The following is a 25,701-nucleotide window of genomic DNA, read 5'->3' as shown; positions in this document are numbered from 1 at the left end:
GAACCAAAGGAATCTCCCGTGGAGTGACAGAGTCACTTCCCTGCTCCTGCAGGCACCTTCCAAGACGACAACCGGTTCTCTAGGACTCCTCTCCTGATGACGAGCATGCTCCCTGGAACACAGGTGGTGGACCCTTTCGACCAAGACTATCCAGCTGTCCAAATTTGGCAGAGGTAAGACCTTGCCTTCCTGGTTTGCGACAGTACCCCTGTGCACCCGTCATCTCTAGCTCCTTGTGATTCTGTGCACTTCTTCCAAGAATCCTTCGTGCACAGTGTAGTCTTGGTCCCCAGCACTCCATCCTGCAATGCACAACTTGCTGAGTTGTTCTCCGGCGGCGTGGGACCTTCTTTTGTTGTGCTGCACCAACCGCAATTCGCACCTTCTTTGTCCCCGTGTCCTGGGGCTCCCATTGGTGCTGCCTGGTCATCTGTGGACTCTCTCCAGTGTTGGGAGTCCACTCTGCCTCGTCAGTCCGAGTTGGGGCCCCCAGGTCCCTTCTGGGACCAGGCGGTGCCATTTTGTCACAAAGCGCAACTTTGCTTGAACCAAGGCTTGTTGGACGAATCCAGCACCGCAAACAGCCTGCACCCAACATCTCGACGTGGGACAACTCCTGCACCACACAGGAACCCGCAGAAACCTTTTTTGGTGCCCTTCTGCAGACTTCTTCTAACCGGAGAATCCTCTTTTGCACCATCTTCTAGGTTGGCAGGTGCTCCTATCCTTCCTGGAATCTTCTACGACTTCTAGACTTGGTCTCCTCGCTTCACAGGTTTTCAGGTCCAGGAATCCACCATTTGTTGCTTGCAGTCTTGCTTGGTTCTTGCAATAACTCGTATCATGACTTGTAGTGTGTCCTGAGGAAACTTGCAGTACTTTACTCCTACTTTCCTGGGCTCAGTGGTGGGGTATTTTACTTACCTTTGGTGTTTTCTTACACTCCCAGTGCCCCTCTACACACTACACTTGCCTACGGGGGGAATTTGTGATTTGCATTCCACTTTCTTAGTATATGGTTTGTGTTGCCCCTAGGCCTTTTGCATTCTATTGTATTTTCTACTGTGTGCACTATTCTATGACTATTCACTTATCTGATATTGGTCTCTAGTGTATATATTGTGTATAATGCTTAGCTCCAGAAGGGGTATTGCCACTAAGATATTTTTGGCCTTATGTCACTAAAATAAAGTACCATTATTGTTGGTAACACTGAGAATTGTCTTTTATTGTGTATAAGTTCTGTGTAAGTATAGTGGTATTGCAGAAGCTTTGCATGTCTCCTAGTTCAGCCTAAGCTGCTCTGCTACAGCTACCTCTAGAGAGCCTACGCTGCTAGAACACTGACAACATTTCACTAATAAGGGATAACTGGACCTGGTATAACGTGTAAGTACCTAGGGTACCCACTACAAACCAGGCCTGCCTCCTACAGTAAGCACAAGAAGTAACTCACTGAGAAATTGGGAGCATGTCCCCATTTGATGGCATGGAGAGGGCTTCTTGAAATGGTGTAAAGAATAGAAGCACAACCAAAGGGAAATCTCTTGGACATCTTGTTGTGGTGTCTTGCTTACCTGATTCTCGCCAGGTAGATTTCTTTTGAGACTCAAGGGTCTGCAGTTATACCAGCTTACTATGTGGGTTTGGTAAACTGGACTGTCCCAAATGTTCCTGGAATGGATCTGTGTTAGGGACAACAAACCTATCCGAGACCATGAGTATATTTGTATGTCTCCTCTCACCTCTTTTCCCTAAGGCACCACATGAACAAGAAATCTAGACCAGGATTCGTAGAGGCCTTTGCTAGAAACCAAAGCAGTACAAAACAAATGCAGAATGAGTACAGTAAAGTTCACAGCTATTGTAGCAACTCAGAAAATGGACAACACACAATAAAAGAGATAACATGGTATTCTTGAGAATTCCATTTCCTACTGAATGTTTGTGTTAAAAAAGGGGGCTGTAGTTGGCAGTGCTTTGCACCCTGTAAAAGTAGGGACCCTCACTCTAGTCAAGGAGTCACACAGCTGAGATAACCCCTGCTCACCCCCTAGGTAGCTTAGCATGAGCAGTCAGGCTTATCTCAGAGGCGATGTGTAAAGTATTTGTGTACACAGTAACACAGTGAAAACACTACAAAAGGACTCCACGCCAGTTTAGAACAATAGGCAATATTTATCTGAATAAAACAAGACCAAAACGACAAACATCCAACATACACAAGTAAGGATATCACTTGTTTAAGGTTTAATTGAGCCTTGGTCCATAGGAATCAATGGTTTATCTTTTTAGCACAAAGTACCTGGGATGCATCAAAACCAAAATGATGCGGGCTGCAGAGGAGGTGAGGTGGCGAAAACAAAATTGATGCTTTGATTGCTTACTGCGCACAGGAGGTGATGCGTTGATTATTTCCTTGTAGCAGAGGCGATGTGTTGGTTCTTTACTGGCAGGGAAGGTGATGCGTTGAGTCTTTCCTCGCAGGTTTCTTATTGTAAAGTGAGAGTGACAACGAATTGTTGCCCGGGGACAATGCGTGGAAAAACCAGATGCGCTGTGTTGATGGAGCCGGGGTAAAACAAGTTCTGCGTAGATTCTGCGGCGGCAAGACAATGTGCTGTATCGATTGTTTTGCAGCAGCACGCCGGTGCATGGATTTTCTCCTCAGCTTACACTTCCAAGGGCCCAGGGACTGGAGTTGGCCTGCTTGGCAAGTCAGGACTTTCAGCAGAGGAGCCAAGGCACTGGCAGATGAAGTCCTTGTTGTCCCTAAGACTTCATAACAGGAGGCAAGCTCAGTGCAAGCCCTTGGAGAACCTTCGAAAGCAGGATGTAGAAAACAAAGTCCAGTCCTTTCACTTCTAGGATAGAGTTAGCAAACAGCAAGCCAGCCCAACAAAGCAACAGGCAGAGTGGCAGTCCTTCCTACAGCACCCAAATCTTCTTCCTGGCAGAATGTCCTCAGTCCAGAAGTGTTCTAACTTTGTGGTGTCAAACGTCCAGTACTTATGCCCATTTCTGTCTTTGAAGGGGGCTAAACTCCAAAGAGAAGTCTTTGTAGTGCACAAGACCCTGCCTTTCCCTGCCCTGGTCCCAGGCACACTCCAGGGGGTTGGAGACTGTTTTGTGTGAGGACAGGGCCAAGCTTATTCAGGTGCAAGTGTGAGCCTCTCCTACCACTCTAGCTCAGGAAGACCCATCAAGAAATACAGGGCACACCTCAGCCCCCTTTGTGTGACTGTCTAGAGCGAATTCACAAACAGCCCAACTGTCATACTGACCCAGACGTGTATTCCACGGACAGGCAGAGCACAAAATGGTTAAGCAAGAACATTTCCCACTTTCTAAAAGTGCCATTTCTAAACTTACAGCTCAAAAAACAACTTCACCAAAAGTTGGATTTTTAAATTGTGAGTTCAGAGACCCCAAACTCTATATTTCGATCTTCTTCCAATAGGAAATTACACTTAAAAGATATTTCAAGGCAATCCCCATGTTACCACATGGGAGAGATAGTCCTTGCAAAAGTCAAAAATGAATTTAGCAGTATTTCACTATTGGAACACTTAAACCACACCAGTACATGTCCTACCTTTAAATGCACTGCACCCTGCCCCATGGAGCTACCTTGGGCCTACCTTAGGGGTGACGTACATGAAATAAAAGGGAAGGTTTGGGCCTGGCAAGTGGGTGCACTTCCCAGGTCAAAATGGCAGTTTCAAACTGCCCACACAGACGCTGCAGTGGCAGGTCTGAGACATGTTTACAGGGCTACTCATGTGGGTGGCACAATCAGTGCTACAGGCCCACTAGTAGCATTTGATTTACAGGTGCTGGGCACACATGGTGCACTATACTAGGGACTTACTAGTAAATCAGATATGCCAATCATGGAGAAACCAGTCACCAACACAATTTAGACAGAGATCATACGCACTTTAGCACTGGTTAGCAGCAGTAAAGTGCCCATTGTCCTAAAGACAACATAAACAGGGAAAGAAAAAATAGGCGGAAGAAGGCAAAAAGTTTGGGGATAACCCGGAAAAAGGGCAAGGTCCAACAGTTTGCTAATTAGAGTTTGCACAAGGGGTTGAGTACATAATTGCATTCCTGGTTGGACAAGTCTTTGATTGGAAGGCCACGCCCTGTCTTCGAGATCCTAGTTGGTTACCAACTAGTGTTCTTCACAAATCAAATTCCCTGAAATTTTTACAGTCCTAATACAGTGATACTCATGAATATGTGAAAATATGCACATAAAACACTCTAGGCCGCCTAATCATGATAATATGCTATAAGAATACTTGAACAAAAAGCACAGTACCATAATATTTTAAATATGAACAATAAATTGTAAGAAAATTGGTATTGGAACAGAAACACTAGGCCTTATTATCATCTAACAGTGTGCTTGTAGTATCATTTATAAAAAATATTGTCCCATTGGAGTTTATGATAGAAAAATCTACATCCAAAGGAGCAATACTTTTGTCAATAATATATAGAGCATGATTATTGTGTCGGAAGATATTTTTGTTATCAGCATTCTGACATAGAACCTAGAAAATGATGTGTATTCTGTGACCGAACAAGAAGTGCCTGAGTGACAGGTATCTACTAGGCAAGTTAAGTTGTTAATGCTAACATAGAGTTTCTCGTTGCTCATATCGGTATAATTTCATATTTTAAATGTTTTCCCATCTTCATTGCTTGATTTTGCTCGAGGGAAAGTGTCATTCATAGTCATTGAAATTTCACTCATAGTTACACTGGAATTATGAAAATGTCACACATAGGCAATCTAAAGCCTTGGCAACTATATATAGTCTCCGTTAAGCCTATCTCTGCAAGTGTGAGAAGAGGGACCAGGGAGGATGTGGAAAGCAAACATATTCGAGGGACATGGTGAGCTAGCCAATAAGAGAAGGTACCCTTTGTCTATCCACATTCACTGTCCTCTGACACTAAGCAAGGTAGGACCTGTCTTAACCAGGCATCTTCTCTGACCTATGAGAAGAAACGGCTAAATATATTGTATTGTATTGTATTGTAATAGTATTTAAATAGCGCTTACTACCCCTGACGAGGCGTCAAAGTGCTTTTCGGCAAGTAGCACGCTACTCCCGAGCCCAAGAGATATGGGCCATTAGAAATCCTCCACAGCCCGAATTAGAACTCCAGGCAAAAGTTGAAAGCACGAAGTTTCAATCAGGGCATTGTCGTTCCACAGGGCAAGCAGCAGGTCTTTAAAGAGAGGGCTCTGCATAGGACAGTGTCTTCAGTGGAATCAAAGTGCAGGATAAGTAGAGCTAAACCAAGTAACTGTGCAACTGTGTAACTGGGCAGCAATATCCTATTGCAAGTTTGGCAGATGTCCCTAATCGATAAGGAATTTCAGGAATTGAGAATAACATTTCAATGGGATGATTAATAAAAATCATTATTGTTCCAGAAACATAGTGAAGCAAATGAAGAGTCAGAAGAGAAATTGGAGCCAAGCTATATATGCAAAACTGGCCTTTATGAAAGACAAATTAAAAAATCACAATTACAAGAAAATTAAATCTGACAAAAAAGATTAAGATAATCAAACAGAGCGGCTTCAGGGTAAAGTGAACCTCTAATTCACGCCAGTACCATAAATCATATAAATGTAACTGTTAACATTGGTGATAATTATATTTAACAGAGAAATAGTCAGAAATTGGTACACATTGTGCACACTTCCAAACGGTGCATTATAAACATTTAGCCTGTTAGCTTTAGGGATTCTGCACTCACGCAGCACAAAATGGATGCCTTTCAGCTGCATCTTCTTGTTACACTTAGCAAGCCAGTACTTTCTATCAAAATCAAGGGCAGACAAAAGCATAAGCTCTGGGTATGGAATTTCAGTATGTAATTACACAGACACCAGGACACAACATCTTGGTTGATAATTGCTTCCTATGCTTGCCAAAAGCTAATAACGGGACATCAAAGAATCTCCAACAATTGAACTGTGCCCTACCTTGAGAGTGGCCATTGCAGAAAGCCGTTGAGTTCTGAGGCAGCAAAGGTGTTACAGATTCATGTGTTATCTGCAGATCCAGCCCAGATTTTTCTCTGAATTCTGGTACTTGTAGTCTTGTTTATCCCATTTTAAAGCAGGACTATAAGTCCCAAAATTCTAAGGAAAATCCAGGACTAGAGCAGCACGCCAAGCATGGACCTGGGAAACATGGCATCTATTGGAGTAACAAACCTTCATAGAAGTGACTCCAGGGTCTGCAGTGACCTCTACATGCATTACCCCTGACGTAGTCCGGCGTAAATATGAATTTCCTTCCTCACATATAATGACCTAATGTGAAAAGTCCACACTTCAGCTCGGCCATTATTATTGTGACTCTCAGAATTTCACTTTTCCAGACTGGCATTATATGCTCAGAACTACTTCTGGTGATTATTATTGCAGATAGTATGACCACCGAACCACTGTTCATTCGTTTGATGCCTGGCTGCAACCTTTAGAGCGTTTATGTGGAGTTTGTTATCATCCCTGACCTTTGCCATTATTGATGGGTGTAGAGGAGATTTGTTCAGCTTTCTCAACGATTTATTCAGCCCTGTGTGAACCTAGGATTGCCGTAATCCTATGAGGCTTTCTCGATCTTTGGTAACCCATCCAGGCTTCTGCGTGGTTTGGGCTTTCTCATGTGAAGTCAGCAGACAATGCCATCACTTTGGTGGGGGAACTGGGACCCTTATATCCTTGCCCCTTCCTGTGCCCCCTTACTACGTCTATTAGCTGAAGCAAATAATTCTTTAAAATAAGAATCGGGACATAAACTGTTTAACTAAGACGGCCAGAGGAGGCAGGGCAGTAGGGGAAAAAACAGGAAGAAAATGCGAGATGTATTCGGAGATGTGATAGCAGTTAAAAAAAGAAGAGCATGAGCAGAGAAAAAGAAACGAAGGGGAGGTTATAAAAATAAAAGTTGAAGAGAGAACGAAAGAAACAAGAAAGAGTGAAACAGAAAATGAATAAATAAGTGGGAAGAAAGGGGACTGTGTGTGTGATGTGTATATACATAATATACAAACACACACTCGTATGTGAAGAAACACTTCAAGTTTGGGTTCTATAGATGGCCCTAACAGTTCTGTCTGTGACCCTTTGTTTGCCCACACTAACAATCGTTCTAGAGGTGTCACAATCACTGGGAGGAAATTCCAGGATTGTATCGTCCCTGGTGACTTGGAGCCCCACTTCACACGATTCAGCTGTACAGATCCCGTGTACTCGCTTACATCCTGTAGGGGTTGCACTGTATTAAAAGTATTAAGGCAGGTTTTCTGTGGAGCCTGGTCAGTTTCCACTCTGGGTAAAATCTGCAGTAAATCTGGGGTAGGACCTTGAACACTCCGGTACAGTCTAGGGGCCCTATTACAAATAGCTCACACTTTCGCTATTTGCGCCACTGCACATCTTTAGGCAGGTTCCCCAGGTGCAAGTGTGCCTTATTATGTTGAATATGCTGCCCTCATTGCAGCTGCGAACTTCAAGAGAAATATGGAGCAGCTGTTTAAAAGCTGCTCCCTATGTCTCTGTTTAGGCGGGAACCCCCGTACATTTTTAAGCGGGATTAGAGATCCCCTTGCAGGCCGGTGCAGTGAGAGACTGTACCCACCTGCAAGGGGATGACTGGGGGGTCCATGGCACACCCTTTCCACAGGGAAGAGGCACTGAAAGTGAGCCTCGCAAAGGCATGTTTGCCTCTGCGCCTACGTCAGTAATAAAGTGCGGGCACAGAGATGCCCTCATTTACATGGGGCCATGCCCCCTTGCAAACGAGGGGAATCCCTCTAATGAAAGTACTGATGCTACCTATGCGCCAGTGCTATCTGTATTGTGAAAGGGCCCGCACAATTGTTTGCGGCCCCTTCTGAAATACCAAAGTGTCCTGAGGATGCACAAAGCGGGCACAAACACATGTTGCACCCCAGGACACTTCTGTAATACAGCCCTAGGATAGTTGTTCTTGAGAATAAATGATGGGCCTACTATACTGGGATACTAGAAGGGAGACGGTCATTTAATGCTCCATTGGTTAAACTACACAAGAAGTGCAACTGTGATTGCATTAACTGACACTTTTTGATTGAGAATGGAACTTGGGTAATGCCCGATTGGCTGTTAATCCATTCAACAAAATCATCTTTATATTGAACACTAGTCCGCTCTAAAATGAAGTCACCAGATAGCGTTACTTCTTAGTGTGTAACGTTACTTAACATTGAACCTAAAATACGATTCAGGTGGTTAAAGATAATTCTTTTACACTAGTATCCAGGGTTAGAATTATCCTATATCAAACTTTGAGTCATATCAACCCAAAACCATACATGTATCTGATTTTCATTGAAATTTGGAAGTTCAACAACTTTGTCTCAACTCTGATGTTGTGCGGAATTTCAAGGTCACTGAGGATTTCTATGATCTATAGAGGGCGAAGGAACTCTAATGTCCTTCAAATCTCTTGATTTTTCACTATATGCTCAAGTGTAAGGAAAAAGACAAATGTGTGTTATCCTGTAACCAGAAAATGCAAGTATTACCGTTAGAAATTGGGTTTCTGGTTGTCAAAGTAGGCACCCTGTTTCAAGCTGGAATTACCACTCTAGTCAGGGCAAGTCAGATACACATGTTAAATTAACCTATGCTCACCCTGTGGTAGCTTGGCACAGAGCAGACAGGCTTAAATTAAGAGGCAATGTGTAAAGTATTTCTGCAACACACTCACACACAGTAAAACAATATAAACACCACAAAAAGACTCCACACAGGTTTAGTAAAATAGAGACTATTTATCTGAGCAAAATAAGACCAAAACATCAAAAAGTCAATGTTTGGAAGTGAGATATGCATTTTTAAAGAATTTATGCCACCACAGTGCTTGAAAAGTCACGAATGATTTTGTTTAGATTATTATTGCCCCCACATGCTCACAAAGTCAGTACGGATGTTGTGTAAATTATAGTTGCCACCACAGTACTCAAAAACAAGTTACTGATAATCTCATGTGCAAGGCTGGTCGTTTAGACCAATTTGATTTGGCATTTACGACCACGTGTGAGGAAGTACAGGCTGGTAGCAGTCATTCCTTAGGCCCCACAACACTCAGTACCTCTTGTGTGAAGATGCTGGCATTGGGTGCCGAGACTTCATGGCAACAGGCTCTAGTTGCGCTGGTCTCTGAGTCTGCTTGGACGAGGGGAAAGCTGCAGCCGTACCACAGGCGTTGCACTGGTATTCTGCTCACAGGCAGCTGCTATTTCTCGCGGGCAGAACTGCTTTGCTGACACAACCCTGTAGTGTCCTGGTAACAGCATTGCTGGAGGGGAAGCACTGGGGTCGAGGGGTTCCCTTGGCACAGCGGCATTCTCAAAACAGTAAGGTGGTGCCTTCAATCAGCACACAACCTGAAAGTGCTGATTGTCGCGACTCAGGAATGCAGAGACTCGATCAGTGTGCGGTCAAGAAGTGCTGGGCTGAGCCGGCTCAGGAAGGAAAGCAATGACCTCCCCCAGCATGCGGATATGATGCACTGCTCTCAGCTACTGTGTGGTCATGAAAGGCAGAGGCTAGCGGCTGTGTGAAATAGAACAAAGCCTTTCAGATCCCTAAGATTTCCTGACAGGAAGGGCAAGCCATCAAGCCCTTGTGGTCACTCTGGGGTCCAGAGAGATAGGTTCAACTTCTGTCATCAGTGGGGCAGAGATCAGTAGGCAGCAGGACAGCTTATTAAAGTAGGGGAGCGGTTCCTCAGAACAGTTGGTTACAGCAGAGTGGCAATCCTTTCAGCACAGCAGTCTTACTCGAGGAGAGTTCTTCCTAAGTCCAATAATGTACTGATTTCCTAGGGTCAGGGCCCCAGTATTTATACCAAAAGTGCCTTTAAAGTGGTTGTGACTTGAAAGCAGCTCCTTGAAGTGCCAGGTCCTCCTTTCACACCAGCTCTGGCTCTTTCAGTAGGGGGTAATGAGCCCTTTGTGTGGGGACAGGTGCTTCCCTTTTGACGTGTAAGTGTGAGCTCCCCTCCACCCTTCTAACCCTGGAAGGCCCATCAGAATGCAGATGATTCCTTTCCACACCCACCTTTCCTGTGTTTGTTGCTGTTTAGAGGGAATGCACAAAGTGTAGCTGTCACCTAACCCAGATGTGTATTAGAGACAGGCTGCAAGGCAAACCGAGCAGGAAGAGCAGAGAAGTCCCCAATTTCTAACAGCGACATTTCTAAAATAGTAATGTTAAATCTGACTTTACCAGTATAGAGGATTTATCATTACCATTCCAATCATATGAAACATGATGCAGCTACTTCTTTATGATCAGAAGTTACAGCTTAAAAGTATATTAAGGAATTTCTAATGCTGGCCTATGAGTGGAGAAGGCCTCACAATAGCGAAAAATGACTTTGGGAGTTTTTCACTATCAGGACATGTAAAACTTAAAAGTACATGTCCTGCCTTTTACTTACATAGTACCCTGCCCTATGGGCTACTTAGGGCCTACCTTAGAGGTGACGTATATGTAATGAAAGGGGAGTTTAAGGCTTGGCAAGAGGTTTTAAATGCCAAGTCAAAGTGGCAGTGAATCTGTACAAAAAGGCAATGGCAGGCCTGGGATGTTTTCAGGGCTACTTAAGGGGTGGCTCAATTAGTGCTGCAGGCCCACTAGTAGCATTTAATGTACAGGCTCCGGGTGTATGGTATACCACTTGACAAGGGACTTATAAGTAAATCAAATATGTCAGTTGTGGATACACCAATGTTACTATGTCTAGGGGAGAAGCACTTGCAGTTTGGCACTGTTTAGCAGTGGTAATGTGCTCAGAGTCCTAAGGCCAACAAAAAGATACAGCAAAAACAGGAGGTGACAGACAAAACGTCTGGGGTAAGACCACCCTAAGGATGCCAGGTCTAACAATTACTCTAATTGGTTTAACGTCCATGTCGTAGTGTATGCATGTTCTTGTTGCAAATTGTATAGCATTTTTTTTCACATTGTATTGTCATGTTTTTTTGTTTTTTTTTGCGCTTCACAGTAATGTTTATGTTTTTGGAATGACTCAAATTTACCTTTAAGTATTTAGCAATGACTCTCGGTTATGATTTAAGACATGCACCAAGAAGAAAAGTTTCAATTAGAACATCATTTTGATATTATTATTTCCTGCATGAATTTCTATACCCTGCCTCTTATACGTGATAAGCGCTTCATTGTTATTTCAGTATGAACAAAGAAAAATGGAACAAGTAGAAGCAGCTGTGTGGTGCCCGGAAGATAAGTTAAATCAACTGCTACAGATACGCAGCTTCCAACAGTGGGCAGATGGCTCTTACTATAAAGGACATTTTGAAGTTGATGTAAAACTGGGACATGGAGAATTTATTTGGGCCAACGGTGAGGTAAGTGACTAAATACTGTACAATATGAAAGACAAATATGGAGGGAGCTTCATGATGACACACCTATTATTAAATCAAATTGATGTGTGTAGCATTAGTGTTAATACCCAATTCTAAATCTGGTTATCTGTTACTATTACATAACAACATCAGACACTGGATTGGCGGATGACAGTCTGGTGTCTTGCCCACCTTCTCCAGTCTCTCTCAGGTCTTTGCCGATCTGAGGTAGGCCAAGAAATATGGGTTGGCACCTAGTGTCTCCAACTGCTGACTCTGCTGTCTGTACCACAAAGCCTCTTTTGAGACCATGGGTGACATTGTGTGTCAGTACATTCTGGCAACGGCTGTTACAGAGCCTCAGTCATTGTGGCTCGGATTTTCCCTGCTACACTGAGAATGCAGAGAGCAGCTTTGGGTGGGAAGTGGGCAAGAAGGCCCAGATGGCGGTGAGGGTTGTTGGAGAGATTTTGAGAGAGGGGATCCGTTAAAATCCTGTTCTAGAGCCTGGGTTTTAATATGAGGAATATTTGATCATTTGTCATCGTTTTGTGTGCTTTCTGGGTTTCCATCCTTCCCAGGTGAGTTCTGTATGGCGCGGTGTTGACTGGAAATGGAAATTAATTTTCAGGGTAATCCTGCCTTTTGGTGTCGATGGGTTTCAATATGATGTCTGCTGAGTAGGTTCTTTTGGGTGTGGCCCATGTGGTTGTGGTTCAGTAACTTATCTATTAAGGAATTGTGTGCATGAAAGACACAGGTTTAGGTGGGTAAACTGATTATGAGTGCATTGTCATTCCTAATGTGTCATAGTACTTGAGCTTGGATAGTGCAATGCAGTTTGGAGGTTGATTTTAGGCAGGAGGCTCAAGTTAAACGAGGATGTCTGTGACTGTGTTTTTTGTCAATTCCCTTGAAGTAAACATTGATTCAAGGTAGAACAAGGTAACTTCAATCAAACAGTAAATGGAGGAATGAAGCATTCATGGAAATATTGAGAAGCCATGCTTGAATCTTTCATGGGACCGCCACATCTCCACACGTACCACCATGGCGGTCGGAACCTCTGGGCCAGAAATGATCATCTCCACAGAAGACCGCCGGAGGTATTAGGATCTGGCTTTCTACCCTGGTTTCCTTCTCTGTCACCGGTAGATGACTTCCCCCCCCCCCCCCCCCAGCAAGCACTAGAACCCCCTCCACCCCTCCATCCAACAGCGCACCCCAAACCCCCTCAAGACACAGCACCCCCACCCCTGCCCCCTCCAGACACAGCGCCCCTCCTCTTACATGCACACAGACACCCACACGCACCACGCATGCAAGCATTCATTCACACGCATCCATATATGCATTCACTTCAACATTCACGCACAAATTCAAGCACACATACTCACACCCATCCAAACACGCATACTCACATGCAGACAAACATGCATTCACCACAACACTCACGCTTGCATACACACACGCATACACACTTACATGCAGACATGCACTCACTTCAACATTCAGACATGCATACATACACACATTCATGCACACACGCAGACCCCACACACTCATACACGCACATACAACACCCCCCACACTCCCACATCCGTTGGACGATCACCTTACCTGGTCCGGGGAGAAGGTAGTCCAGCAGGGAACAGGATGGGGCGCTTCCACCGCTAGCAGCTCCCCACCAGCAGGACACTGCCAGGCCGTATTACTGCCCATAATACGGCTGGTGAAGTTGGAACTGCACAAGTGCCTCCGCCCACCAGCATGACTACCGCTGCCCAAAGTGTGGTGGAAATCAAGCAGTACCTGTGATATGGTGGGCGGAAGACTGCCAGCACTGGCGGTCTTCTGGCGCCCATGGCTTTGGCGGTCTTCAAAGAAGACTGCCAAAGTCTTAATGATGACCAATGTGTTAAATGCATTTATGGTGATGTGCATGAGTATGGGCTCCATTAGGGGATAGATAGATTACCTGAATGATTATCTGAATTTGTGTATGGTAAGAGAAATCTTAAGTTGTCATGGCTCTGAATGAATGTGAATCCTGAAACTGTATATGAAGAATAACCCCAGATATCGTATTGTGATGTGTTGGAAAATGGCCCTCTCGGAAGGGTCTCCCCAAATGTTTTGCCTTCTTCCTCCTCTTTTTCTGATCTCGTTTTTGTGTGCGTTGGGACTGTGGGCACTTTACCACTGCAAACCTTGCTAAAGTGCATGCGTTCTCTCCCTAAAACCTGATAACGATGGCTCATACCCAGTTGGCATATTACATTTACTTGTATGTCCCTACTAAAGTGCACTACATGTGCCCAGGTCCTGTAAATTAAATGCTAATAGTGGGACTGCAGCACTGATTGTGCCACCCACATAAGTAGCCCCTTAACCATGTCTCAGGCCTGCCATTGTAAGGTCTATGTGTGCAGTTTCACTGCCACTTCGACTTGACATTTGCAACAATTTGGCAAAACTTAAACTCCCTTTTTTTTTTTTTTTAACATATAAGTCACCCCTAAGGTAGGCTCTAGGTGGCCCATAGGACAGGGTGCTATTTAAGTAAAAGCCAGGACATGTACTTGTACGTTTTACATAAACTGGTAGTAAAAAACAGTTGTTTTTCTCTTTTGTGAAGCCTAATCTTCTCATAGGCCAGCATTGGAAATATACTTATATACTTATAAGCTGTAATTTCCGATCTGAAAGGAGTGGCAACACCATGTTTGGTATGGTTGGAATGGTAGTGAGAAATCCTGCGTAGTGGTGGTGTTAGATTTAACATTACTATTTTAGAAATGCCACTTTTTCAAAGTTGGTATTTCTATGCACTTACTGCTCTCTGTGCCTAACAGCCTGTCTCTGATCCACTTGTGGTCTGTGCTAGTTGAGAGCTCCAACTGTGCATCCCATCCAGACAGAAATAAACACAGGACACTCATGCATCTGCATTCATCTGCATACTGATGGGTCTTCCTGGGCAGGAAGGGTGGAGGGGCTCTCAATTACACTTCAAAGAGATGTGGCTTGACCCCACACAAAGGACTGATAGCCCCCCCCTCCCCTACAGATCTCTTGGCAAACACCACTGGGCTGGAAGGGGAACTGGTGTACTTCAAAATCACTCTTTGAAGTTTCCCCCCACTTCAAGGGCACATTGTGGTGTATGTACTGGGTCTGTGACTGCTTAAAATCAGACACTTCTGAACCAACAATGCAACTCTGTCAGAAGGACTGTTGTGCTGCCTAAAGGATTCATCTGGACTGCTTTTCTAAAAGGACTACTCTCTGGCTTGTTACCCTGCTGCCTGCTGCTCCCTGACTTTGCTGGAAGGACTTTGTCTTCCCCGACAAGTGATCTCCAGGGCCTGGACAGAGCTTGCCTCCTGTTAAGAAGTCTCAGGGCCATCAAACTCTTCACCAGTGAGAGAAAATCCACTATGTTGGAAAATCAATGCAAGGGCTGCAGAATCGGCATAACGCCTGCAGAATCAATGCAGCGCCTGTCTTGTGGTTGAAAAATCGCTGCAGCACCTACCGAATTGACGCAGCACCTGTTTCATCATCGCAGCGCATTTTGGATTTTCCATGATTCATCCCTGGGTGTCAAAATATCCCCACATCGCAGTAAGAACCCAAGGCTGCGCACATGGAAATCAACACATTGCCTAACCTTTGAGGAAAAAAATCGACTCATCACCTCCTCATCGAAGGAAAAAACATTGCATCACTTTACTTTCTGACGACTCACCTCCTCTGCGGCCCTCTCTGGTGTTATTTTTGATGCATCCCAGGTACTTTGTGTTAAAAAGATACATCCATGAATTCCTTTGGACTAGGACCTTAACTTCTAACAAGTGATATCTTGACTTGTGCATATTGGATTCTTGACATTTCGGTCTTATTTTATTCAGGTAAATATTATCTATTTTTTAAACTGGTGCGGAGTACTTTTTGTTGTGTTTTCACTGTGTTACTGTATGAGTTATTGTTCAAATACTTTACACATTGCCTTCTTAGTTAAGCCTGCCTGTTTTGTGCAAAGCTACTGTAGGGTAAGCACAGGATAATTTAGGTTGTGTTGTGACTTACCCTGATTAGGGTTGGGGTCTCTACTTGGACATGGTGCATATCTCTGCCAAGTAGAGACCCAATTTCTAACATAATGCTACATAGAAGTAATTTTAATATCTGTCAGCACTGAGGAAGTGGGGTTTCCCACGAAATACGTGTTGGCTGCTTGCATCGAAATTGGAAACCAAAATCGCAATTGATTGCTATCATTGGAATGGATGGCTCTCATTTAAATTAAAAGGCTGTGTCCTATGATAACTAACAAAGATGTCAAAAATTGTTTGATGATATGAAATAATTTACCTAATCTGTATGAATATGGTGTTAGGGGCGCAGGGCTTGTGTACCGTAATGGTTGATTTGCATTTGTTTGTATGATATGACTTATGGAATATTAAATTTTTGAGGTTACAGACTAATTTCATATTTAAACTGTAAATGTTTGTACCATATTCTACCAGATTGAGTTGCAATAATTAGTAGTGTTGCTTCTTTGTATGATTGAAATAAATGGTGGCAGTCTATATGGTCTTGCATCAGGATGGTAGTTGCTCTACTAAGAGCTGGGCAATAGAGCAATAGTTTGGCTAGATTCACATTTTGGCACCTAAGCAGGGGAAGAATCCGACCTTTTACTGCACAGAAGAGGGAGGTGCCTGTCCAGAGGCATGGGCTGACAATGTCAAGAATGTAAGAGAGTGCTTCTAGTGTCAATGATTTGAGAAGGGACTTTGATCCTGTTTCAAATCTTCTATATTCCGGAAAACATAATTGAAAATAGTTATAGCAGTTACTGAAGCACCCCACCTTCCTGGCAACTGTAAGGCTAGATTTTATGCAAGGCACAGTGGCTGTTTTGCTGGTTCCTTGTAAAGCAGCATGTGACAGTGTTGTTTTTATTGATGATGATGGATTGTTGTTCTGAGTGGGGTACAGAAGAATGGCTGATAGCTGACTGATGAATTCTTGATTGATTCAAGAGAGTCTTTCTCTTTATTATGGTTGAGGTTATGGAATATTTTGTAAAATGTGTGAGCAACTTTATATTTGTTGATTAATTCCGGGATCTGTGATTTGCATAATAGGGTTTTGAGTCTGCTCCTGTTGTCTAACACTTGTGTGTTTCAGGAATCAGATTGGTTCTGGTTAGGCATTTTTGGTGCTGGGGCATGGAAGCCTCTGGTGGTGCGCAGGGTTTTGTTGATGGTATTCAGATTGGTGTCATTTTCCAGGGATTGCAAGCAGTGCTTTCTTAAAGAATGATAATGGATGTGAGAGACACGTTCTAGTGAAGTGAGGAGGTCTATGAATGTTTCCATTATAGTTTTTGTGTAGCTATCCCTTGGGTAGCTGAAACCCAAAGATAGATTTTGTATGAGATGGAGATGGTGCACATGAAAGCAAAGTCAGTGAATATGACAGTAAATGTTTGTTTTATTGTGGTTGTCTGTACGTTATGTCAGATGTAATCAGTTGTGTGAGTGAAATCATGAGGTGGACTGAGATCCTTTCAAATGAGCTAATGGTAATGGATGTGAAATAGGTGGGTAGGTTGGTGGGATGAGCTCATCGTTGATGGGATGGGTTGTGTTGGGTGTGGTGTCAGCAGGTTTCTGTAATTAGTAGTGCATCGAAATGTTTGTTGTCTATGTGGTCCGGTATGTCAGTTGCATGCTCAGGGACTTGGAACTAGGCTTGATGTGACACAGGCTGGATAGGCAATTGAGTAGTAGCTGCTCCAGTACTTTCACCTGCTGCCTCAAAAGAATAGCTGTAATCTGCATAAAATACATGCGTGCTCAAATACTGTGCATTTAGGTAAAGAAAAGTGTCAGCTAAAGAAAAGGTCAGCAAACATTGATAAAGCTAATAAGTTTATAAGTTTGATTTTTTTTTTTATAGAACCTTCGTAGGTTGAATGGGTTAGTGTGAGCAGTATATATTGGGATGTATCCGTGAGTGCATAGATGGATGTTGGATGAGTGGATGGGTTACTGGGTGCGTGGATAATTAAAGTGTGAGTTCTGTGTTCTTCTAAACGATCAATGGAACATAATTGCAAAACGACATTGTTTCCAAGGTCTTTGAATAATTTCAAAGACGTTTATACTACGTCTCACACCTTCGCAAATTCTGAGTCAGCCTCCTCTATCTCATTCACAGCAGTTTCATAGGTAAAACAATAGTTTGTTGTATAGAAACCCAGAAATGATGATTCAATGCCATACCTGTAGACATTCCAATGCCATAATTATCAGAAAATGTCTATCTTATTATCATGCAAGGAAAGACAATAAGAGTGCAACTCTATGCAACTGTGTTACCTTTTATAGTGACTTACTGACTTATTAAATAGGGCAGAAATAAAAATTTAAATCCGACTACATGAAGAATATATATGTGCAGATAACACTAAGGTGCGCTATGAATTGTGTTGTTTCAACATGGTGGCCATCTTTGAAAGAAATAGAATTCCAAAATGTATGTGGCTGTAAGCTAGGAATTGTATAATATAGAAAACAACAGAAAAAGTTGAATACCGAGAGGGCCAACCAACAATATTGGCTTTGCTAATGCTTGCTCTCAGTTGTACAAGTAGGGTGACAGTAGGAAAGAATATAACAGTCAATAACAACAAAATTATCAGGGAATACATAGAACTTAATTCTGTGGCAGATACAACTGCAACAACCCAGTAGGACGCTGTAAAAGAGGTGAACCAAGGGTGTTTTATTGCTGAGGCGTCCTGACTGAAATAAATGACAGACAGTTTGCACCAAAAACTCCTAGCAAACCTGCTAATTCTAGTGGAGGAGCACAAGTACTCATGCTCCCAAAAGATATGGATGAAAATTCTCGTGACCTGGGGGCAGCTTAAGTCACTTGAGATGGATAAGGCAGCCTATTTCCTAGCGAAATTGGAAAATAAATTCTACACTTGGAGCGACAAATCCAGCAAGCTACTTGTGAACATCTTGAGGGCCAAGCAAACACGCAACTCAATTATAGAAATGTTAAAGCCAGATGGGCAACTTTGCCCACACTCGACCAGGATAAAGCGGAATGTTTTAGGGCTTACTATTTAGGATAATACACAAAACAGTCATAACTGGAGGTTGTCTCTTTCCACATGCTCATTACGATATTAACAGGTTAGATAAACCATTGACCAAAGAAGAGATCTTACAGGCAATTGTTGAACATTAGAGTGTGAATGCTCCAGGCCCGAATTTCTTCACCTTGTCCTTCTATAAATGTTTTGTGCCTGCCCTACTACCATTTCTGCATAAAGTATATTTGGAAATGATACAAGACCGATGTGTGACACCCTCTATGGCAGAATCCATGACTTTGCTTATAATTAAACTGGGGAAAACCCTAATAAGTGTAGTTCCTACCACCTGTAGATGTCAAAATCTTCACCAAAATTGCCTCCTTACACCTCCAATGGGTGATGAAGGACCTCATTCACCCAGATGAGGCAGGCTTCATCATGGGATGACAAGCCAGTGATAATACTAAGAAGGCCCTACATCTGATCGATCTAGACAAATCCAGGTCCAAACAATCAATCCTGGTTTCCCTGGATGCTAAAAAAGTTTTGGACTGGGATTTTTTTGACCAATGTCATTCACCAGATGAACGTTGGAGACTTCTGTAGTAATTTGTTGTTGATGGGATGCGGCAGAGGTGCCCTCTTGTCCTGTTCTTGTTTGTGGCAGTGTTAGATAGAACCTTTGGCCCAAAGATCAGCTATAATCCCCAAATACAGGGTACTCAGTTTGGAATGCAGAATATTGAGCCACAATGTTTGTAGATGACATCCTGGCATCACTCACTGCCCGAGCATCTCCCACCTTAAGTTCCGTGCGGGGATCACAGAACATCAAACTGTGTCAGGATTCAAAATCATCTCAAAATTTGGTGATTCTCAATGTCTCCGTCCCAGACCGCTTGGCAGACAAGTTGAAGCAGCTGACCCCAATTAGATGGGCCACCTCGCACTTTGAGTACCTGTGGGTGGCCCTTGCGCCAACTCTGCATAAAACTAAAGAAATAAACCCCCACAGACTAAAAAAGTCTGTGAAATCAGACTTTCGTGATTGGAAATATAAACTGCTCTCATTACTGGGATGAATAGCAGCATTCAAAATGTTAATCCTACCCAGGATTCTGTATCTTTTTCAAACCTTGGTCCTCTCTTTTCCCAAGGACTATATTGAAGATCTACAGGAGGCCTACCAGACTTATCTCTGGCAGGGTAAATCAGTGAGAGTGTCCTGAGGCCAGAGCTTGCTCTGGCCCAGGGATGGGAGATTAGTAGCCAAACATCTAGCATACTACTACGGTGTCTCCCATCACCACTATATATACCACTGGATGCTGTGGGAGGCAAACAGGTAGTATATCGAGACCGTACACTGACGGCGGGACCCCTCTGGGAAGTATTTTAGAACAAAAAAGTGACAGAGAATCCCCACATTATATGAATCCCCAGTGAGAAGGGTGACACTGGAGATCTGGAACAAATGAGCAGTGAAATGGGGATTGACGGACAACTGTCCCTCACCCTTAACCCCCTTAAGGGGTGTAGGAAGTTGGCTCTGTATGCACTATTTCAAAGTAAGGAATAGTATGCACAGAGTCCAAGGGTTCCCCTTAGAGGTAAGATAGTGGCAAAAAGAGATAATACTAATGCTCTATTTTGTGGTAGTGTGGTCGAGCAGTAGGCTTATCAAAGGAGTAGTGTTAAGCATTTGTTGTACACACACAGGCAATAAATGAGGAACACACACTCAACGACAATTCCAGGCCAATAGGTTTTTGTACAGAAAAATATATTTTCTTAGTTTATTTTAAGAACCACATGTTCAAATTTTACATGTAATACTTCAAATGAAAGGTATTGCAGGTAGGTACTTTAGAAACTTTGAATAATCACAATAGCATATATACTTTTTTCAAATAAATCACATATAGCTATTTTAAAACTAGACAGTGCAATTTTCACAGTTCCTAGGGGGAGTAAGTGTTTGTTAGTTTTTGCAGGTAAGTAAACCACCTACGGGGTTCAAGTTTGGGTCCAAAGTAGCCCACCGTTGGGGGTTCAGAGCAACCCCAAAGTTACCACACCAGCAGCTCAGGGCCGGTCAGTTGCAGAGTTCAAAGTGGTGCCCAAAACGCATAGGCTTCAATGGAGAAGGGGGTGCCCCGGTTTCAGACTGCCTGCAGGTAAGTACCCGTGTCTTCGGAGGGCAGACCAGGGGGGTTTTGTAGGGCACCGGGGGGGACACAAGTTAGCACAGAAAGTACACCCTCAGCAGCACGGGGGCGGCTGGGTGCAGTGTGCAAACACACGTCGGGTTTCCAATGGAAATCAATGGGAGACCAAGGGGTCTCTTCAGCGATGCAGGCAAGGGGGGGCTCCTCGGGGTAGCCACCACCTGGGCAAGGGAGAGGGCCTCCTGGGGGTCACTCCTGCACTGGAGTTCCGATCTTTCAGGTCCTGGGGGCTGCGGGTGCAGAGTCTTTACCAGGCGTCGGGATCTGGGAGTCAGGCATTCGCGGTCAGGGGGAGCCTCGGGATTCCCTCTGCAGGCGTCGCTGTGGGGGCTGAGGGGGGGGCAACTCTGGCTACTCACGGTCTCGCAGTCATCGGGGAGTCCTCCCTGAAGTGTTGTTTCTCCACAAGTCGAGCCGGGGGCGTCGGGTGCAGAGTAGCAAGTTTCACGCTTCCGGCGGGAAACGCAGTTGTTTTAAAGTTGCTCCTTTGAAACAAAGTTACAGTCTTGGGTGAACAGGGCCGCTGTCCTCGGGAGTTTCTTGGTCCTTCTAGAGCAGGGCAGTCCTCTGAGGATTCAGAGGTCGCTGGTCCTGGGGAGAGCGTCGCTGGAGCAGTGTCTTTTAGAAGAGGGGAGGCAGGCCGGTAGAGCTGGGGCCAAAGCAGTTGGTGTCTCCCTTTTCTCTGCAGGGTTTTTCAGCTTAGCAGTCCTCTTCTTCTTAGGTTGCAGGAATCTGAGTTCCTAGGTTCTGGGGAGCCCCTAAATACAGAATTTAGGGGTGTGTTTAGGTCTTGGAGGGCAGTAGCCAATGGCTACTAGCCCTGAGGGTGGCTACACCCTCTTTGTGCCTCCTCCCAAGGGGAGGGGGTCACATTCCTATCCCTATTGGGGGAATCCTCCATCTGCAAGATGGAGGATTTCTAAAAGTCAGCGTCACCTCAGCTCAGGACACCTTAGGGGCTGTCCTGACTGGCCAGTGACTCCTCCTTGTTTTTCTCATTATCTCCTCCGGCCTTGCCGCCAAAAGTGGGGCCGTGGCCGGAGGGGGCGGGCAACTCCACTAGCTGGAATGCCCTGGGGTGCTGTAACAAAGGGGGTGAGCCTTTGAGGCTCACCGCCAGGTGTTACAGTTCCTGCAAGGGGGAGGTGATAAGCATCTCCACCCAGTACAGGCTTTGTTACTAGCCACAGAGTGACAAAGGCACTCTCCCCATGTGGCCAGCAGCATGTCTCGAGTGTGGCAGGCTGCTAAAACCAGTCAGCCTATACGGGTAGTTGGTTAAGGTTTCAGGGGGCACCTCTAAGGTGCCCTCTGGGGTGTATGTTACAATAAAATGTACACTGGCATCAGTGTGCATCTATTGTGCTGAGTAGTTTGATACCAAACTTCCCAGTTCTCAGTGTAGCCATTATGGTGCTGTGGAGTTCGTGCATGACAGACTCCCGGACCATATACTCTTATGGCTATCCTGCACTTACAATGTCTAAGGTTTTGCTTAGGCACTGTAGGGGCACAGTGCTCATGCACTGGTGCCCTCACCTATGGTATAGTGCACCCTGCCTTAGAGCTGTAAGGCCTGCTAGAGGGGTGCCTTATCTATACTGCATAGGCAGTGTGAGGTTGGCATGGCACCCTGAGGGGAGTGCCATGTCGACTTACTCGTTTTGTCCTCACCAGCACACACAAGCTGGCAAGCAGTGTGTCTGTGCTGAGTGAGGGGTCCCCAGGGTGGCATAAGACATGCTGCATCCCTTAGAGACCTTCCCTGGCATCAGGGCCCTTGGTACCGGGGTACCAGTTACAAGGAACTTACCTGGATGCCAGGGTGTGCCAATTGTGGAAACAAAAGTACAGGTTAGGGAAAGAGCACTGGTGCTGGGGCCTGGTTAGCAGGCCTCAGCACACTTTCAACTCAAAACTTAGCATCAGCAAAGGCAAAAAGTCAGGGGGTAACCATGCCAAGGAGGCATTTCCTTACAAGGGGCAACTCAGATTTTTCAAGAGGGAAGAAAAGAGAACCTTGGGAGATCTGGCAGGCAAGTGGGTGTAAAACACTTTGTGACATGTTTGAAGGGGGACCGGTTATATCCTTTGATCAGCTCTTGGGTGAATATGGACTCCCAGGAGTGAAAAGAGATACCAATGCAGGCAACTCCACCACAGGGTCCTCCAACCGAGCGACCAAACCTCAACTTCCTTTGAAAAATGTCTTATAACTGCCACCAGAGATGCACATGCATTTGAAAAAATATACAGCATTCTTTTCACACGACAGAACACAGATATACTCACTTTTCAGAGAGCATGGGACAGAGAAGTACAGATAACCGTTGACACAGGTCAATGGCAAGAGATCCTTCAAAGGGCATTTACTCGGGCTACACATAAGGCTGGAAGGGAAACAACGTTTATACTATTACGTAGATGGCACTGCACATCTCAGCTTCTAGCTCAGATAAATTAAGATCATAACACGGAATGCTGGTCAAACTGTGGGGAAGAGGGGTCGCTGACTCATCCTGTGGTCATGCCCGATAATCCAAGGGCTCTGAGACAAGATCCTCTTGGCAGTACATCAGATTGCAGGTTTGGATTTAATCCACTACCCAGAGGATATACTTCTTGGTCGCCCAGACGATGACGGCACCCACTGAGCGTAGGAAAGGATGACTGATACCTCTACTACTATTGACTGCTAAACAAACACTGCTGGCATTGTAGGGACAGAATGTGACATCCTCAGGGAGTAGGGAAAAGAGGAAGGGTCTTGCAGAGGCAAAATGGATTGAACGCTTATGGTGGCTGCTGGGGATGGAAAAGCTGGCTAAAGGGACGAGAGGGGAAATGAAAGATTTTGCTTAGATTTTGCATGGGTTAAGGAAAAAGGAGTTGGAGAGCAGTTGTGGCCCATTAAGAGCAGGGGTTTGTAGGGTGGAAAGAAGAGCGGGGGACAAACTGTGAACACACTAACACCAGGTTTTTGTGGGAGGAAAAAAGAGCAGGGGGCACTCTGTGGGAGAGGGAGCGACTTGTGGAAAGCAGTCCAAAAGAATAGTGAAAGGGAGTAGGGAAAAGAGGAAGGGTCTTGCAGAGGCAAAATGGATTGAACGCCTATAGTGGCTGCTAGGGATGGAAAAGCTGGCTAAAGGGACGAGAGGGGAAATGAATGATTTTGCTAAACAATAGGGGCCTCTATTTCAGTACTTTCAAACAGACTTCAAGTACTGACATGCCCGAAAAGATTAAGGGCCCTACGTGTACTAGAACATTTGAAAATTGATTAATATTATAGCTCCACTCAAGGTAGTGTGTGACTATCTGAGTACGCTGATGCGAGGTGCAAAGTGGGCAGGCGGTGCCACAGTTATTGACAATGTTATGTGCGGTTAGTAGAGTGAGAGTGGGTAAGGGGGGGGGGCAGGGCTCCTGGAAGGCACAGTGGTGTACCAGGAGGGAGAGAGAGGGGTGGTTATGGAGGGTGGAGGTTATGTTTGCCTATTCTGCAAAACTTGTTAGAATTCTAATAAAAAATTATTCAAACCTAAAATGGGCAACAACAGGTGGTGAGTGGCAATGGCAGTAGTGGCAGACAGCATCATGTTTATTGTGTCCAGCCTCCAGTCAGGAGATTGTACATGGGTTAAGGAAAAAGGAGTGGGAGAGTAGTTGTGGCCCATTAAGAGCAGGGGTTTGTGGGTGGAAAGAAGAGCAGGGGACAAACTGTGAACACACTAACACCAGGTTTTTGTGGGAGGAAAAAAGAGCAGGGGGCACTCTGTGGGAGAGGGAGCGACTTGTGGAAAGCAGTCCAAAAGAATAGTGAAAGGGAGTAGGGAAAAGAGGAAGGGTCTTGCAGAGGCAAAATGGATTGAACGCCTATAGTGGCTGCTAGGGATGGAAAAGCTGGCTAAAGGGACGAGAGGGGAAATGAAAGATTTTGCTAAACAATAGGGGCCTCTATTTCAGTACTTTCAAACAGACTTCAAGTACTGACATGCCCGAAAAGATTAAGGGCCCTACGTGTACTAGAACATTTGAAAATTGATTAATATTATAGCTCCACTCAAGGTAGTGTGTGACTATCTGAGTACGCTGATGCGAGGTGCAAAATGGGCAGGCGGTGCCACAGTTATTGACAATGTTATGTGCGGTTAGTAGAGTGAGAGTGGGTAAGGGGGGGGGCAGGGCTCCTGGAAGGCACAGTGGTGTACCAGGAGCGAGAGAGAGGGGTGGTTATGGAGGGTGGAGGTTATGTTTGCCTATTCTGCAAAACTTGTTAGAATTCTAATAAAAAATTATTCAAACCTAAAATGGGCAACAACAGGTGGTGAGTGGCAATGGCAGTAGTGGCAGACAGCATCATGTTTATTGTGTCCAGCCTCCAGTCAGGAAATTGTACATGGGTTAAGGAAAAAGGAGTGGGAGAATAGTTGTGGCCCGTTAAGAGCAGGGGTTTGTGGGTGGAAAGAAGAGCAGGGGACAAACTGTGACCGCACTAACAGCAGAGGTTTGTGGGAGGAAAAAAGAGCAGGGGGCACTCTGTGGAAGAGGGAGCGACTTGTGGAAAGTAGTCCAAAAGAATAGTGAAAGGGAGTAGGGAAAAGAGGAAAGATCTTGCACTCACATTGAGTGCAAAAACTTGAAAAGGCTTTACAAGTGTTGGTGCTCTGGCCCACATTCTTGCCTCTCTTCCTTTGACTGACCTTTTGAGGAGTCCCGAGAGGTAAATGGGAGCTTTAGACAACAGTCCCAATCAATTATCAGTGTAATCTACTTGGACACACATTAAATCCTGGATGTGGAGTATAAAGTTCAAAGATTTATCACAAATTTAGAGCCAAACAGATACAAATGAATCTCAAGAACATGCTGTATAAGTACAGAATC

The 25,701-nt window shown here is 44.6% G+C and overlaps 1 protein-coding gene across 2 annotated transcripts in view; it reads left to right on the top strand.

Moving 5' to 3' along the window:
* ANKMY1 (ankyrin repeat and MYND domain containing 1) overlaps positions 1 to 25,701 on the top strand; it is a 384,121-nt gene that overhangs the window by 42,375 nt on the left and 316,045 nt on the right. For both annotated transcript variants that reach the window (XM_069213891.1, XM_069213893.1), the window contains exon 3: positions 11,281 to 11,457. In XM_069213891.1, the coding sequence (XP_069069992.1) occupies positions 11,296 to 11,457 (162 nt within the window). In that variant the 5' untranslated portion in view covers positions 11,281 to 11,295. The remainder of the gene's footprint in view (positions 1 to 11,280; positions 11,458 to 25,701) is intronic.

The sequence above is a fragment of the Pleurodeles waltl genome, chromosome 11 (genome assembly GCF_031143425.1).
Source record: "Pleurodeles waltl isolate 20211129_DDA chromosome 11, aPleWal1.hap1.20221129, whole genome shotgun sequence".
NCBI classification, from domain to species: Eukaryota; Metazoa; Chordata; class Amphibia; order Caudata; family Salamandridae; genus Pleurodeles; species Pleurodeles waltl.
This window is presented reverse-complemented; position numbering and strand designations above follow the sequence as displayed.